This window comes from Hylobates moloch, unplaced genomic scaffold (assembly GCF_009828535.3).
Source record: "Hylobates moloch isolate HMO894 unplaced genomic scaffold, HMol_V3 SCAFFOLD_5, whole genome shotgun sequence".
NCBI classification, from domain to species: Eukaryota; Metazoa; Chordata; class Mammalia; order Primates; family Hylobatidae; genus Hylobates; species Hylobates moloch.
In genome coordinates, this window is record NW_026652280.1 from 17,792,877 (window position 1) to 17,806,731 (window position 13,855).

At 40.3% G+C, this 13,855-nt stretch overlaps 1 protein-coding gene across 4 annotated transcripts in view; it reads left to right on the plus strand.

Moving 5' to 3' along the window:
* The window catches only part of RNF152 (ring finger protein 152), a 90,411-nt gene extending 77,395 nt beyond the window's left edge, over window positions 1-13,016 (plus strand). For all 4 annotated transcript variants that reach the window (XM_032152127.2, XM_032152126.2, XM_032152128.2 and 1 more), the window contains one exon: window positions 6,684-13,016. In XM_032152127.2, the coding sequence (XP_032008018.1) occupies window positions 6,819-7,430 (612 nt within the window). In that variant the 5' untranslated portion in view covers window positions 6,684-6,818 and the 3' untranslated portion in view covers window positions 7,431-13,016. The remainder of the gene's footprint in view (window positions 1-6,683) is intronic.
* Window positions 13,017-13,855: the final 839 nt, after the last annotated feature.

A 13,855-nucleotide genomic window follows, 5' to 3' on the forward strand; every position in this document is an offset into this window, starting at 1 on the left:
TGCTCACAGGAGGAAACTGTGCAAATATTAGAGCTCAAGCCAATGGAATTCTCTGTTGAGATTTGTCAAAGTCCTGCTCCATTAAAACAATGACTGTAGTTACATCAATTGGACTACGCATGTATGCAGCAGTTGTGTCCTGGAAGGATTGCTCTTTGCTACCAGAGGACAAAAAGTCAATGACACATCTGTCACTGGGCATTCCCATTCTTGCCACTAATTGGAGTGTTTGCTAAGATCCAATATAACTAAGCGGCTGGCAAGCCAGCTGAAATACCAGATGAAATGGAATTGTGATTATTTTGTTTAATCCCATTTCAAATATTTATATTTTATTGAAGATTTAAGTAGATGGCCTATATCAGAAAGATGTGCTATTTCAATAGGAAAAGAAAAGCAATGTAGTGCCTAGTTTAATCTCTGCATTTGAGTTTTTTCTCAGCACAACCATTGAATTTAAGGTCCTCATAGAGACTATCAAATGGAACACTTCAAGGTCAGCCAGATGTAATCAATATCAGCTCAGGCCACAATTCCACAGAGAGGCTTCATAATTAACCCCACTGTTGCAAAATGTATGAAGATTCTTAAGAGTGTAAGCAGAATAAAACTATCTGGATTATCTACTTCACTGACTTTTTTTATCCTGGGGCTCATATGCCTAGACTTCTAAAAGCAACTGGGATTATAAAAATTCAATGTTGGAGATCTTCGCTATTTTACCACCTACCAAATGAATGGGCGCATTTTGTCACACCTGTACCTTTTCAAAAGATGCATAAAATTATGTATACTTTGTAAAAAGAAATTTTATTTTGTGAAAGTAAATCGTGATTGTAAAGGACTTTCAAAAGCACCAAATATCTATGGCCTCAAAATAACAACAGCAACAACACAAAGACCCTTTTTGTTTATCTATATATTGTTCAATTAATATTATTTATGTAACTATGTACTGTTTCATGAGGTTATGTTTGAAATAAATTCTATCTTGGGAGCCATCTATTTTTTGAGAATGCTCTCCCTGAGCCACTATTCTTCTCTTTGTGGTCTGTTTTTCTCTTTGATCTTGACTTTAAGTTTTTTTCAAATAAATTGTGGTGACATTTAAAAATTGTTCTCATATATTTTCTTATATACATGTTCTTCTGCATGCTACTGAAGTACTCTTGCCCTTTAAATCTTAATGAGTATTTTATTGGAATATCACATCTTGCTCTTCCTGTAAGGAAAACAAGGCCAAACACCGGTCTCTGAAGCAGCAGTCCCAGTTTTGTGGAAGACGATTTTTCCACAGGACGGATGGGTAGGGAGCGATGGTTTCAGGATGAAACTGTTCCACCTCAGATCATCAGGCATTAGTTAGATCCTCATAAAGAGTGTGCAATCTAGATCCCTCGCATGTGAAGTTCACAATAGGGTTTGTGCTCCTATGAGAATCTAATGCCATCGCTGATCTGATGGGAGGTGGAGCTCAGGCGATAATTATCTGTCACCAGCTGCTGACCTTCTGCTGTGTAGCCCGGTTCCTTACAGGTTGTAGACTGGTACTGGTTGGTGGCCTGGGGGTTGGAGACCCCTGCCCTAAAGTAATCACTGATATGTGTTTATTATAACACACTTGACAGGGAACTCTGAATTTCTTTTCTGGTCTACATGGACTTGGTTTCCATTCTTTCTTCTATAGTTGACGCACATCTTTAGACTTTATGATGAAAGGGGGGGAAGGAATGATCCATCATTAGCTTCACTCCATAGCCTCATAAATTTCCTTCTCTTTACCTAACTAATCATCATCATTACTAATTATGCTCCAGAAAATAAACTGGAATGCAATACAGGCTGGCTTCATGTAGAACAAATCAGTGCATAAATCAGAGAGGCTGCTGTCAAAATGGCTTAAGTGGCTGAGCATGGAAAATAGGAACTGTTTTCCCATTCTGTTTTTGTGTTCAGCTTGAGTTGCAAGGCCTAGAACTTACTTGGATAGAGTTGGAAATTGAATAGGATAATCTAATTTTAAGGGAGCTTAACACAAATTAAGGGAACATTACTTGGAACATAAATTCATGAATAAAATTGCATATTGGTTTTGTTGACAAATGATGGTACGCAGGTCTTGGGGCAGGGCCAGGAAGAACACTTGCATGCCTCATCCCAAGCTGTTCCAAGTGGCAGCTCTTTGATAGCCAGGAAGTGCCTCTGGGCAGACCTGTGCCTCAGTGCAGAGCACTAGACTGAGTGGAGAGGAAGTGGAGAACAAGCACTGTCCTCTCTGAACCTTTCACTGTGTGGAAGTATGTGGATCCCCTGAGCTCACTTGACCTTCAGCCACAACTCCATCATCCCTGCTTGGCCAGGGAGAAAGCAGGCTCAGAGAAGGTAAATGACTTTGGCCTGGTATCACAGCTGGTTAGTGACAGAGCTAGGCTTTGAGCCCAAGGTTCTTTGAGTCCCAAACCTCCATTCTTCCCACTCTGCTGAGCTGCTTCCCACATTGTGATGTAGAAGTTAAGGTAAATAGTATGGAAAGGAAGAAGGTTAATACATAAATCGGTGGTCACTGTTTTGATATGATGTCATGAAACATTTGTGTCCACAACCTCATTTGCAATTGAGCGGTTTCCTGTTAAAAGTCTCTCCAAATTCATAAAATTGCAGGAGTCTGTAAAATTTTGTACCCTGCCTCAATTTTATTGTTCCTACCCACCTGTAGCTCAACGTGAGGAATCCTTCCCCACAGGCACAGCTACATCTCAGTAGAGTCAATCATAGTCTCACCCGATTGCTGTCTGCGCACTTTAACCTGGAGAGAGATAGAGCAGGATTCACCAACGAACCCTGTATTTTGTTTTGTTTTAAGAAAAAAAAAAATGTATTACCTTGGGTATAAAATTATAGAAGAATTTTATCCTACTCTTTTTGACTCTTTTTTTTTTTTTTTTGTGAGACGGAGTCTTGCTCCGTCACCCAGGCTGGAGTGCAGTGGCACGATCTTGGCTCACTGCAAGCTCCGCCTCCTGGGTTCACGTCATTCTCCTGCCTCAGCCTCCCGAGTAGCTGGGACTATAGGAGCCCGCCACCATGTCCGGCTAACTTTTTGTATTTTTAGTAGAGATGGGGTTTCACCATATTAGTCAGGATGGTCTCGATCTCCTGACCTCGTGATCCGCCTGCCTGGGCCTCCCAAAGTGCTAGGATTACAGGCGTGAGCCACCGTGCCCGGCCGGATTCTTTTCTTTTTTTTTTTTCTGAGACAACGTCCCACTCTGTCATTCAGGCTGGAGTGCAGTGGCACGATGTTGCCTCACTGCAATCTCCGCCTCCCGGGTTTAAGCGATTCTCCTACCTCAGCCTCCTGAGTAGCTGGGATTACAGGTGTGCACCACCACACCCAGCTAATTTTTTTATTTTTAGTAGAGACAGCATCCTGTTATGTTGGCTAGGCTAGTCTCAAACTCCTGGCCTCAAGTGATCCACCTGCCTTGGCCTCCCAAAGTGCTGGGATTACAGGCGTGAGCCACTGTGCCTGACTTCTCTTTGACTCTTTAATATCTTCCTGAATAACTTAAATACCTTCCCCAGCACCTCCAATGGAATATGGGCTGAACAGAACTCATTGCATTTCTCATCGTGATCCCTATTTCTCATAATGATGCTACCTTCCTCTAAAGGCTTCATTTTTGGCTTCTTTCACTGTACAACCTCATTGCAATACCCTGCAAAATCCTGCTGGAATTCTGTGAACCTCTTCTCACATCTCATCATTCCGTCCTAATCATCACTATTCATTTCAGCTACTCATTAACTCTTGCCTAACGTAATAGCCTCCCAATAGGTCTTTCCAGTCTTCCCTTGAATGAATTGTTCTGCTACTCTTAACCTTTCTGGTGTTTTCCCATTGCTCACTCTAAACTCCTGAATCCTTGGCCTGGCACTGGGGCTGCCCACAGTCCACAGTCTGTGGCCTGTGCCTGACTAAGCTCATTTCTCCCCTCCCTGTGGGATCTGCTATCCCTGGTTGGGTCTGGGGAGAGTGCTTGCAGGTTCTCTGAGAGTTTTATTTCTTTAAAAGACATCTGTATCAGAGACTGTAAGGGCTAAAACGATCGAACTCTTAGAGAAGACTTCTGTAAGTTACTCTAGTATTAGAACCAGTCCTCTAGCCAGTGTCCCAGGTAGAATAGGAAATAATTCTGTAATTGCTCACCTTCTTTCCTTTGCTCATGCTGATTCCATAACCTGAAAATAGCCTGTCCTCTGATTTTTTGTGTCTAATTCCATAATCCAGATTTTTCACTAAACTCCCCGTGATTCCTTTGGCTCCCTTAGGGTACCTTGTATTTACGTTACAATTGTCTAAGTGCTTAGCACTCCTATCTCTAGGCCAGGACTTTCTTATGGGCAATGACAAGATCTTAGTTACAAGGGACAAAAAGAAACATCATGCTTGACACATAGTAGATATTCAATGAAAATTTGAATGAATAAATGAATAAAAGAAAAATATATATTCATGTGTTCCTTCTTACCTAAGTTTAAGTTGTTTTCGGGTAGAATCTGGGTCTGATTTATATCCTACAGTATTTAGCACTGTGCTTTGTGCACAACAGATATTCCATGAATATTTTTTGAGTTAGTGGATAGCTGTGTAGTTGATCTTGATATGAACTTTCTGAATGCTACATTACTGTATTTCACTTTCAGTAACTTAAGTGTTTTTTAATATAGCTAATATATTTTAAAGTATGTTGATCTTCTGATTGTTACTAGTTTTTAACAGTGGTTATTTTTGTCTTTGAACTGGTTTTCTTTTTCTTTTTTTTGTTTGTTTGTTTGTTTTTGTTTTGCTTGAGACAGGGTCTCACTCTGTCATCCAGGCTGGAGGGCAGTGATGCAAACACGGCTCACTGCAGCCTCAACTTCCCAGGCTCAGGTGGTCCTCCTACCTCAGCCTACTAAGTAGCCAGGACTAGAGGTGCTTGCCGCCATGCCTAGCTAGTTTTTGTATTTTTTGTAGAGATAGGGTTTCACTCTGTTGCCCAGGCTGGTCTCAAACTCCTGAGCTCAAACGATTCCCCCTCCTCAGCCTCCCAAAGTGCTGGGATTGCAGGTGTGAGCCCCCACACCGGCCAGGTTGGTTTTTGGTGCGTTTTTAATTTTGATTGTTAACATATTATATATCATGAGGGGGGATGCTTTCTTAATTTCACAAAGGAAATTAGAAAGGAAAAAGAAGGGTCACTTTTAAGAAAAATGTGAAGGAGCTTATCTATTTGTTATAGCTCCCATCTCTAGGTGTTGGTGGGATTCTAGGACTAGCAATTTTTTCTGCAATAGTGGTTGAGTAATTCTTTCTAGAGTCATCATGGCTCCATCCAGGGATACATAATTTGGATGCTTTCAATGGGAAACTGAGTCAGGCAGCCTTTATTGAAATGCCAGTGGAGCATTAGAGGACATTCCCAAACTTCAGTGAAGTTGAAATAAGTTTCTCTGCCTCCCCTCCATACCAGGATGCTAACACTGCTCTTTTTTTTTTTTTTTACAATGAGGAATGCTTGCCAGTCTTCTCTGACAACCCTTAACTATAGAATATTTGATTTCAATTAGAGAATTAATGGTTTAGTCATCTATCTATTTGAGGGCATTTGTTCCAGGACCCCTATGTATACCAAAACCTGCAAATACTCAAGGCCCACAGTTGGTGTTATAAAACCCAAGAATATGAAAAGATGGCCCTCGGTATACAGGGGCTTTGCATCCTGAGAACGCTGTATTTTTGATGTCATTTGGTCGCAGATGCAGAACCCACTCATAGAAAGGGCTGACTGTATCTATTCAAGAAATTTGTACTTAAGTGGATCCATGTGGTTCAAACCTGTGTTGTTCGTGGGTCAGTCGTACTTGCTTTTAGTTGTGTTACTTGGTACAAGCCTAAGTAGTAATGAAACAAAAAGAACTGACTGGAAAATGTCAGTGATGCCTTTGTGAGGAGTGTGCCTTTGTGATCCACACCGCCTTAAGGTTCGCTGCTGCTTTTGGTTTTGTTGCTGTTTGGGGTTTTTTGTTTTGTTCTCTTCAAATGGTTTGTTGGGAAAGATGAAAGTTGCCTTTGTGTGCTTCTTCTGCAGTGTCACTTTACTTCACTTTACAATCCTAACCCATATATGTAAACTGAGCGAGCTAGTTACAGGAAGTAACTAGGTTTGTGAAGTTGCCTAAATCTTGCAATTAAGACTTACAAGTGGGTAAGTAGAGTCAGGAAAAAAGGTCAGAGGATCTAAGGAGAGAAATTTACTTCTAGGAAATGCTATGAACTTATTGGAAGCAGGAGAGTTTCTCCAGTGTATTTTAGAAGGATGACCCAGCGTTTGCTGAAATGTACAAAACAGAAACGAAAGACTCCCTCTTTATGAAATACGGACGCATCGTCTGCAACTATTGGAGTTGTTCATTTTTTTAGAACTGAACAAAGTATTTGCCATGACATGCTCTCTGAGACAACTTTCATTCACCTTTCACTGGGCGTTATGGGAATCCTGTAGTCTGAAGAATGGTAAATTTTTAGGCTTTTGGCCCAGTGTCAAGACTTTTGAGCAATGGTATAAATCCATTAGATATGTTGACATCTCAACTTCTTTGAAATAATTAAGATTGTTTGCATTATTTGTCTCTCTCAGAAATGAACACACCTGCGAGTACTGGATGCCTGTGAGCTTGCCATCACCTGCACTGCAAAGGCACAGGGCGGTGGCCTCTGACAAGCAGCTCCTTCCCTTTCACCTTGGCCTTGCCCTTCCTGCTCACGGTCCACCATGGAGACACTGTCCCAGGACTCTCTGCTGGAATGTCAGATCTGTTTCAATTACTACAGCCCCCGGCGCAGGCCCAAGTTGCTGGACTGCAAGCACACCTGCTGTTCAGTGTGCCTCCAGCAGATGAGGACCAGCCAGAAGGATGTGCGGTGCCCCTGGTGCCGTGGTGTCACCAAGCTGCCCCCTGGCTTCTCCGTGTCGCAGCTCCCGGACGACCCAGAGGTCCTGGCTGTCATCGCCATTCCACACACTTCTGAACACACCCCGGTCTTCATCAAACTTCCCAGCAATGGGTGCTACATGCTGCCCCTGCCCATCTCCAAGGAGCGTGCGCTGCTGCCCGGAGACATGGGCTGCCGCCTGCTGCCCGGGAGCCAGCAGAAGTCCGTCACCGTGGTGACCATCCCTGCTGAACAGCAGCCTCTGCAAGGCGGGGCTCCCCAGGAGGCGGCAGAGGAGGAGCAGGACAGGCGGGGCGTGGTGAAAAGCTCCACCTGGTCGGGGGTGTGCACTGTCATCTTGGTGGCTTGCGTCTTGGTCTTCCTCCTCGGCATCGTGCTTCACAACATGTCTTGCATTTCTAAGCGCTTCACCGTGATATCCTGTGGCTGAAGAGGGCTGCAGGGAAGTCTCTTGTGGGTGCCAACTTAGGGGTTGAGCAGGTTGATGATGAGATCCTGGTGAGAAGATGGGGGGCGACACTGACCATTTGGTGCTGAGCGCTGGCCTCTGGGTTGCCTCTTGATTACCCCAAGACAGACACAAAGGGCAGAAGGTGAGGTCTCAACAAGATACCAGGTGAATTGTTCTGAGTGTTGATGGCAACAGCTTGGAAGATGATTGCATGCATCCTCATAATCGTGTATTCAATGGATTGTAATTTATGATTTTTCAAAATCATGTTACAAGATAGACATATTCTACTTAGACGTTAAACTGTACAAGTGCGTACAATGTGACCTTCTCTAAATGCAGTAGATTCAAACAAAGATGCTATGTAGACAAGTAGAATTAAACCTGCAAATCTGTGTAAAAATTCAGTGAAGACATGCACTGCTGGCTTCTTTACTTTTTTTTTTCTTTTTATTGAAACCCAGTCTTCATCTAGTTGCTAAGGCTTTTTATACATTTTGAATGGCACCAAAACAAAATAAGTCAAAACGGACAGTCATTTTTTTTTGGAGAAAATATTTGAACAAGTGTCTCCAATGTGTTGTGTTTTGTCATGAACATTCATTTTCTTCACTTGTAATTAGAGCTCGCTACGTGTTTATGAAACTGAAAGCTCAACAGGGGAGCAATAAACTGAGAAATCATGAGAAACGTCTAATCCCACAGGAAACCTGTATGCCGATTTTCCTCAAGCCATCTCACAAAATAAGAATTTCAAATGTAAATATTGTGTAGTTGTGTGTGTATGTATGTGTGTCTAATTTGATTTACCTCAGGTGTTTGAGTCTTTGCTGAAGAATCCTGGGATTAAGACTTCAATGGGCATGAATGAGTCAAGTCTCTGAAGCGGTGGCCACTTCATGGACATCTTGACCCAGTGAGGAGTCTCCTACACGTCACCTGCAACACTCGCTCCTCTTCTGTGTATTTAAGTCCTGCATTTTGTAAGACGCAAATGGAGAGTAACAGAAGAGTGTCTTTTCTCCCGGTTTTGGAGTCTTGTGCTGGCCATGAGTTTGTGACTGATGGCCAATCCGGGCGGACATTTTAATAGATGATCTGTGACTCTTTTTTGAAAGATGCTCTTCCACAAGAGTTAAGCCAGTTAGAATTCCAGTTTCTTCTTGTTGATATGAGAGAAGATCTCCTGTATTTTAACACGTTTTTATCGAGAAAGGTGGCAAGGTAAACTAACAGCTCAAATTCCCAATATAAGTGGACCGGTTCCTCATAAACTGTCAAATATTCTTAAATGTGTAATGATCTATAGATGCTCATGAAGAAAGATCTGCTAGAAGTAAGTGATAAATTCCTATCCCTGGGTGCATGCGCATTCAGAAACAGCTGTGAGCTTTACAGTTCTCATCTAACTTCTTTTATGGAATTCATGAAGCAAGTGGTATGTGACAAGGACTCCACTTATAAATATAATTGTTTTTATGTTCCACTGAATCCCTGAAAATGGTGAGGAGGGTGGGGGGAAGTGAAGGAAAGACAAGCAGGGCTAATTCCAAAAAGCAAGGCTAGAAAATAGCCCTGTGAGGTCAAGACAATTCAATTTATTTACATGCTACCTGTTATTTTCAAGCAGCACAAAATATGCATATGAAAGTGATGGAATTAATGTGAAATAAAACAAAAATACAATGGCTAGAATACAAAGCTAATATTGCTAATTGGCATGAGAATTCAACATAAAATTGTGAGCTCTGATTTTTCAAATTTGTCATAAAACCTTTAGGAAATGTATTTGAAAGCTCAAAATAGAAATTAGGTTAAAATGCCATTTTATTGTGTAAGCTCTTGGGCATTATACAACAAATAATCTAGGATTTATTTGGTATTAATAATTTAGGTATCATATTAGCTGAATACTATCCTCTATTACATAACATAATATACTGTTGGGTTAGTGTCAATTTCTCAAACTCTCCCAGGCTGCCGTAATGCATGTCTGACCTAATTTCTATTTCTCTTGGAGGAAAATACACACACACACACACACACACACACACACACACACCCCACAGAAGTGTTGCATTAAGAATGCTACATTTCAAATAGACTTTGCCCTTGCAATTTAAAGCTATGCCATATTCAGATTAATTTTGTGAGTGATATCTGCATATGTTCCTGTACAGTATGAAATGACTGACCCTGTAGTGTAGTACGTGATAGAGTTCTACTTGTTAAAGTAGGTTAGATATAGACAATAATGTATGTGATGATAGTGTCCTGTGTTTCTTAGTGCAAATTTGTAGAGTAAAAATGTCCATAGAACTTTTACTTAAAAACAATCCCATGCTAGAGTTGCCATTAAGCAGTGCAAAATTAATCGGCTGTATGGTAGATTCTTGACCTTAAATTTAACAATAACAACCAAAATCAGATATTTTTTGTAAGTCTTACTGACCTAAGAAACATTGTTTAAATTGTTTAAATGGATCTGCTTGCAGTTATTTGTGTATCTGTTTGTTGGGGTGTGCATTCTTGTGTGTGTGTGTGTGTGTGCGCGCGTGCGTGTGTGTGTGAGAGAGAGACAGAGAGAGAATCTCAGTCTGCCAGATATAATTTTAGAGGCTTAATGATGTTTTAATGTTGCTTGGCATCCCATTGCTCTGGCCTCTTCTGGCATTTACCAATGACCCTTAACAAACACATCTACCCATGTGACCAAAGTCCACTGACATAAGAGGCCAAGATTCATACTTGCACATTAATGAAAAGTCACAACTGGAAAGCACAGAAAGTTAGAGCTGAAAGCAGCCTCCAGTGGCTTCATTTTGTAGATGAGTCCATTTTGTAATTCTGCAGGAAAGGGGGGATATGAACTTCACACTGCAGTGTCTTCTTGCTCCATCCTAGGTCTGTCTACATCTCTATCTGGCTACGATCCTTTCTAGGATTGATGAATACCCTTTACTGAGTCAACTATTGCTTTAAAGGATTTTTTTGTAGGTTTATGTACTCATTTTAGTTAGCATCTACCTCTCTGGGAAAATGAAAGGAGGGTTGACTTAGGGATGAGTATAGATGTTGAAAGACAACTATCAAACCATGTGGTTTGAATTTTGAAGATTGTAAAACATTGGTGTCCAAACCTCCCACCCCACTTGTATGTAAAGGACAGTGAGTGTTGTGTAAATAGTAAACTATAAGAAGCATGAATTTTCATCTTTATTAATGACCTTGAAATAAGGAAGAGAATGCTTAATATGTTAAGTAGAGCCAAGAATGCTACTAAGAAGCATTGTCTTTGGAAAAATTTTGTATAATGACTTGGGGCATAAGTTGTGATGAAAAGGCAACTTGGTTTTTGGTTCCAGTCATACTTAATGATCAGAAAGCTCTAAGATATTTTCTTTAAAAATAGAATTAAGTTTAATTTTTTGCATGGCTTACAGATTGGGTCTCTTGAAGGTTAAACCATGTGATGGTATAACCTGTGAGATCTTCTAGATTGGCACTGTTCAATAGGGCTTTCTGTGATGATGGAAATGCTTGAAAACCTGTGCCGTCTGGTACAGTAGCCACCGGGCACATTGACTTTTAGGCAGTTAAAATGGGGTTACTACAAGGGAAGAACTGGATTTCAAATTTTATTTAATTTTAATTAGCTGAAATTTAAATAGCCCTATGTGTCTAGTGGCTGCCATATTGAATGACGCAGTTCTAGGTGATAGCGCTTGGGGATCCAGCATCAAGGTATTAATGGAGTAACAGTGAGGCTAAGGTGAGAGTTTGTGGGCTAGTGACATGCAGTTGGCAAAAGGCAAAACATTCCTTTCTGGGCTTAAAAAGTATATGATCTCAAGAATGACAGTAAAAATTCATTGTTGCCCTTTGGACCTGTTGCTTATAGATTTTAGGCCAAGGAATGATCAGTGAAGCTTAAAGAGTGCTTTATTAAGCCCCTTTTCTGGGATCATTAGCTGCATGTTAACCTATTTTCCAAAAATAGTAGTTAGACAGTAGCTGTAAAACGTTTGACTTGCAAGCTATGCATGACCTGTACTGTGAAATTGTGTCTAGGGTCTTGTGGCCAAAAAGTAAATGTTACAGGAAAAAAGAAAAAGCCTAATGAAATTCCTGTTCACTTCCAATATCTTATCCAAACTTCATTGCTGTATTAGTAAGGTGCAAATATAAGAGCAAGCATGTTTTGCAGTGTTCAGACTGGTTTTGTTTGCCCTTGAAGTCGGCCAGCTTGTCATTGTATTTGGTGTAGGCATATGTGGGCATCATTTTTCAGATGCCAAACTAAAATGTAGGTACTATTTTTAGAATGAGATTTGACATTGTTTTAGTGTCTTTCTTTTTTAAGCAAAATTTCAGTTATCCCTGAAAGAGTTGAAGATTTGAAGCTTTGCACAAAAGCACTTTTTTTAACAGTAAAAAATATTGCCCATGAAATTTAAAGACTTGAAGGTTACTAAAGCTACGATAATTATTTTTTAGCTAAATAAAAGGAAGCAGAAAATTCGGTTTGAGATATATTTTCCTATAAAGACCAGATTCTTACTGATAATCTGGTATTTATTCCAGTCTAGATTTTGATTTGAAGAGTTCCCATCCCTTTATTTGAAAACTTATGTTGTTTCAAAATTGGTTAGTCTGCTTTTCATCGTTTTCCAAATGGAATATATACAAAATACATTTCCTTCATTTTAGCAGAAATGGGTTGATTTTGTTTTCTAGAAGTCATCAATGCACAAGACTTTCCTTAGCTTGCCTTTAAAAATCATTTAATTTTTTTTTTCCAAGATAGTAATCTTTCTTTAACCTTAATAGGAAGATAGAAGTTCAAAAGTTATCGGTGCAAAAGAAGTGATACACAAAAGACTTCGATTTCTATCTTTTCTCAGAAAAATGATGCTGCCCACCAGTCAGCATTTTGTTTCCACATAAGAAGTGTCAGGTAGTCAGTTTGTTATCCCTGACCTAGATAGAGAAGCTGTTCCTTGACGTTTCCATCATTCTCAGTAAATTGTCACCTACAAGGTAATTCTTACCAAAACAGAAACTATTGAGAAGAATAAGATAGTCAAGATAATTCAGTAGCTGTTTTGAAAGTAATAGTCTATTTAAAAAGCAGTGATGTTCAGTTGCTGGATTTTGTTAAACATGAGACACTTATTTATTTATTTATTTATTTATGAGATGGAGTTTTGCTCTTGTTGCCCAGGCCAGAGTGCAATGGCATGATCTCTGCTCACTGCAACCTCCACCTCCCAGGTTCAAGCTATTCTCCTCTCCTGCCTCAGCCTCCCGAGTAGCTGGGATTATAGGCATGCGCCACCATGGCCAGCTAATTTGGTGTTTTTTAAAGTAGAGACGGTGTTTCTCCATGTTGGTCAGGCTGGTCTCCAACTTCTGACTTCAGGCGATCCACCCGCCTCGGCCTCCCAAAGTGCTGGGATTACAGGCATGGGCCACTGCACTCAGCCAACATGAAACACTTCTAAAAGATAAGTGGAAATTCAAGCCATTGATTTTTCTGACACAACTGACTTACTACACACACACACACACACACACACACACACACACACACACACCACGATTTAGCTGTAATTGGAGTTAAAAATCAGTAAAAAACTGTTATTAGTCATGTTTTCCAATTTGTGAGTTATACAATATTGGATTAGATACTAATTTCTTAACTGTTGCTATGGGCTGCATGCATTATGTCAAACTAACTACATTTGGAAGTGTCTATATAAACACTTGAAACTTTTCAAATATATGAAGAGGTAGGTTCTACTGTATACATTTTATTGGAAAACCATTGATCATTGAAGAACATAAGCAGATGGGGCATTTAATTTCTTCTAAATACCTTATTTTTTGGATCTGCTCAAGTGGTTAGGGCGAATGCACCATTATTCCCGAACCCCTGCAATTTGGTTCCCATTTTTCTGCACAAATTTTCTTGCTCAGTCAAGCCAATGACTTTCTTTTTTTTTTTTTCCCAGAATTCACTGCCTGGGGTATCCCACTATATATATCTCACCTATGATGTAGTGGTGCTTGAAACACTCATCTCATTAGCTAGATTTTATTATTCTAATCTAAGGTTTTTTATATTATTCATACTATGATATTTTTAGGGACAATCAGTAATATTTGAGGCAGAGTACTGAGGGACCTCTTGAAGTCTGCAACAGCATGCATTTTCTTTGTTTTCGTGGGAGTGCTTCCCTATAGCTGTCTTTGTTCTAGAACACTGCTCTAAATTTATTGCCATGGGATGTAGGGCTAGTAGCCCATGTGAAAATCTTCTGTAATGTCCTTGGGGTGTGAGTTATTGGGTTATTCTAACAGGAATTTTCCAAAGGGATGGTCCATTTGTAATTCAACATTTG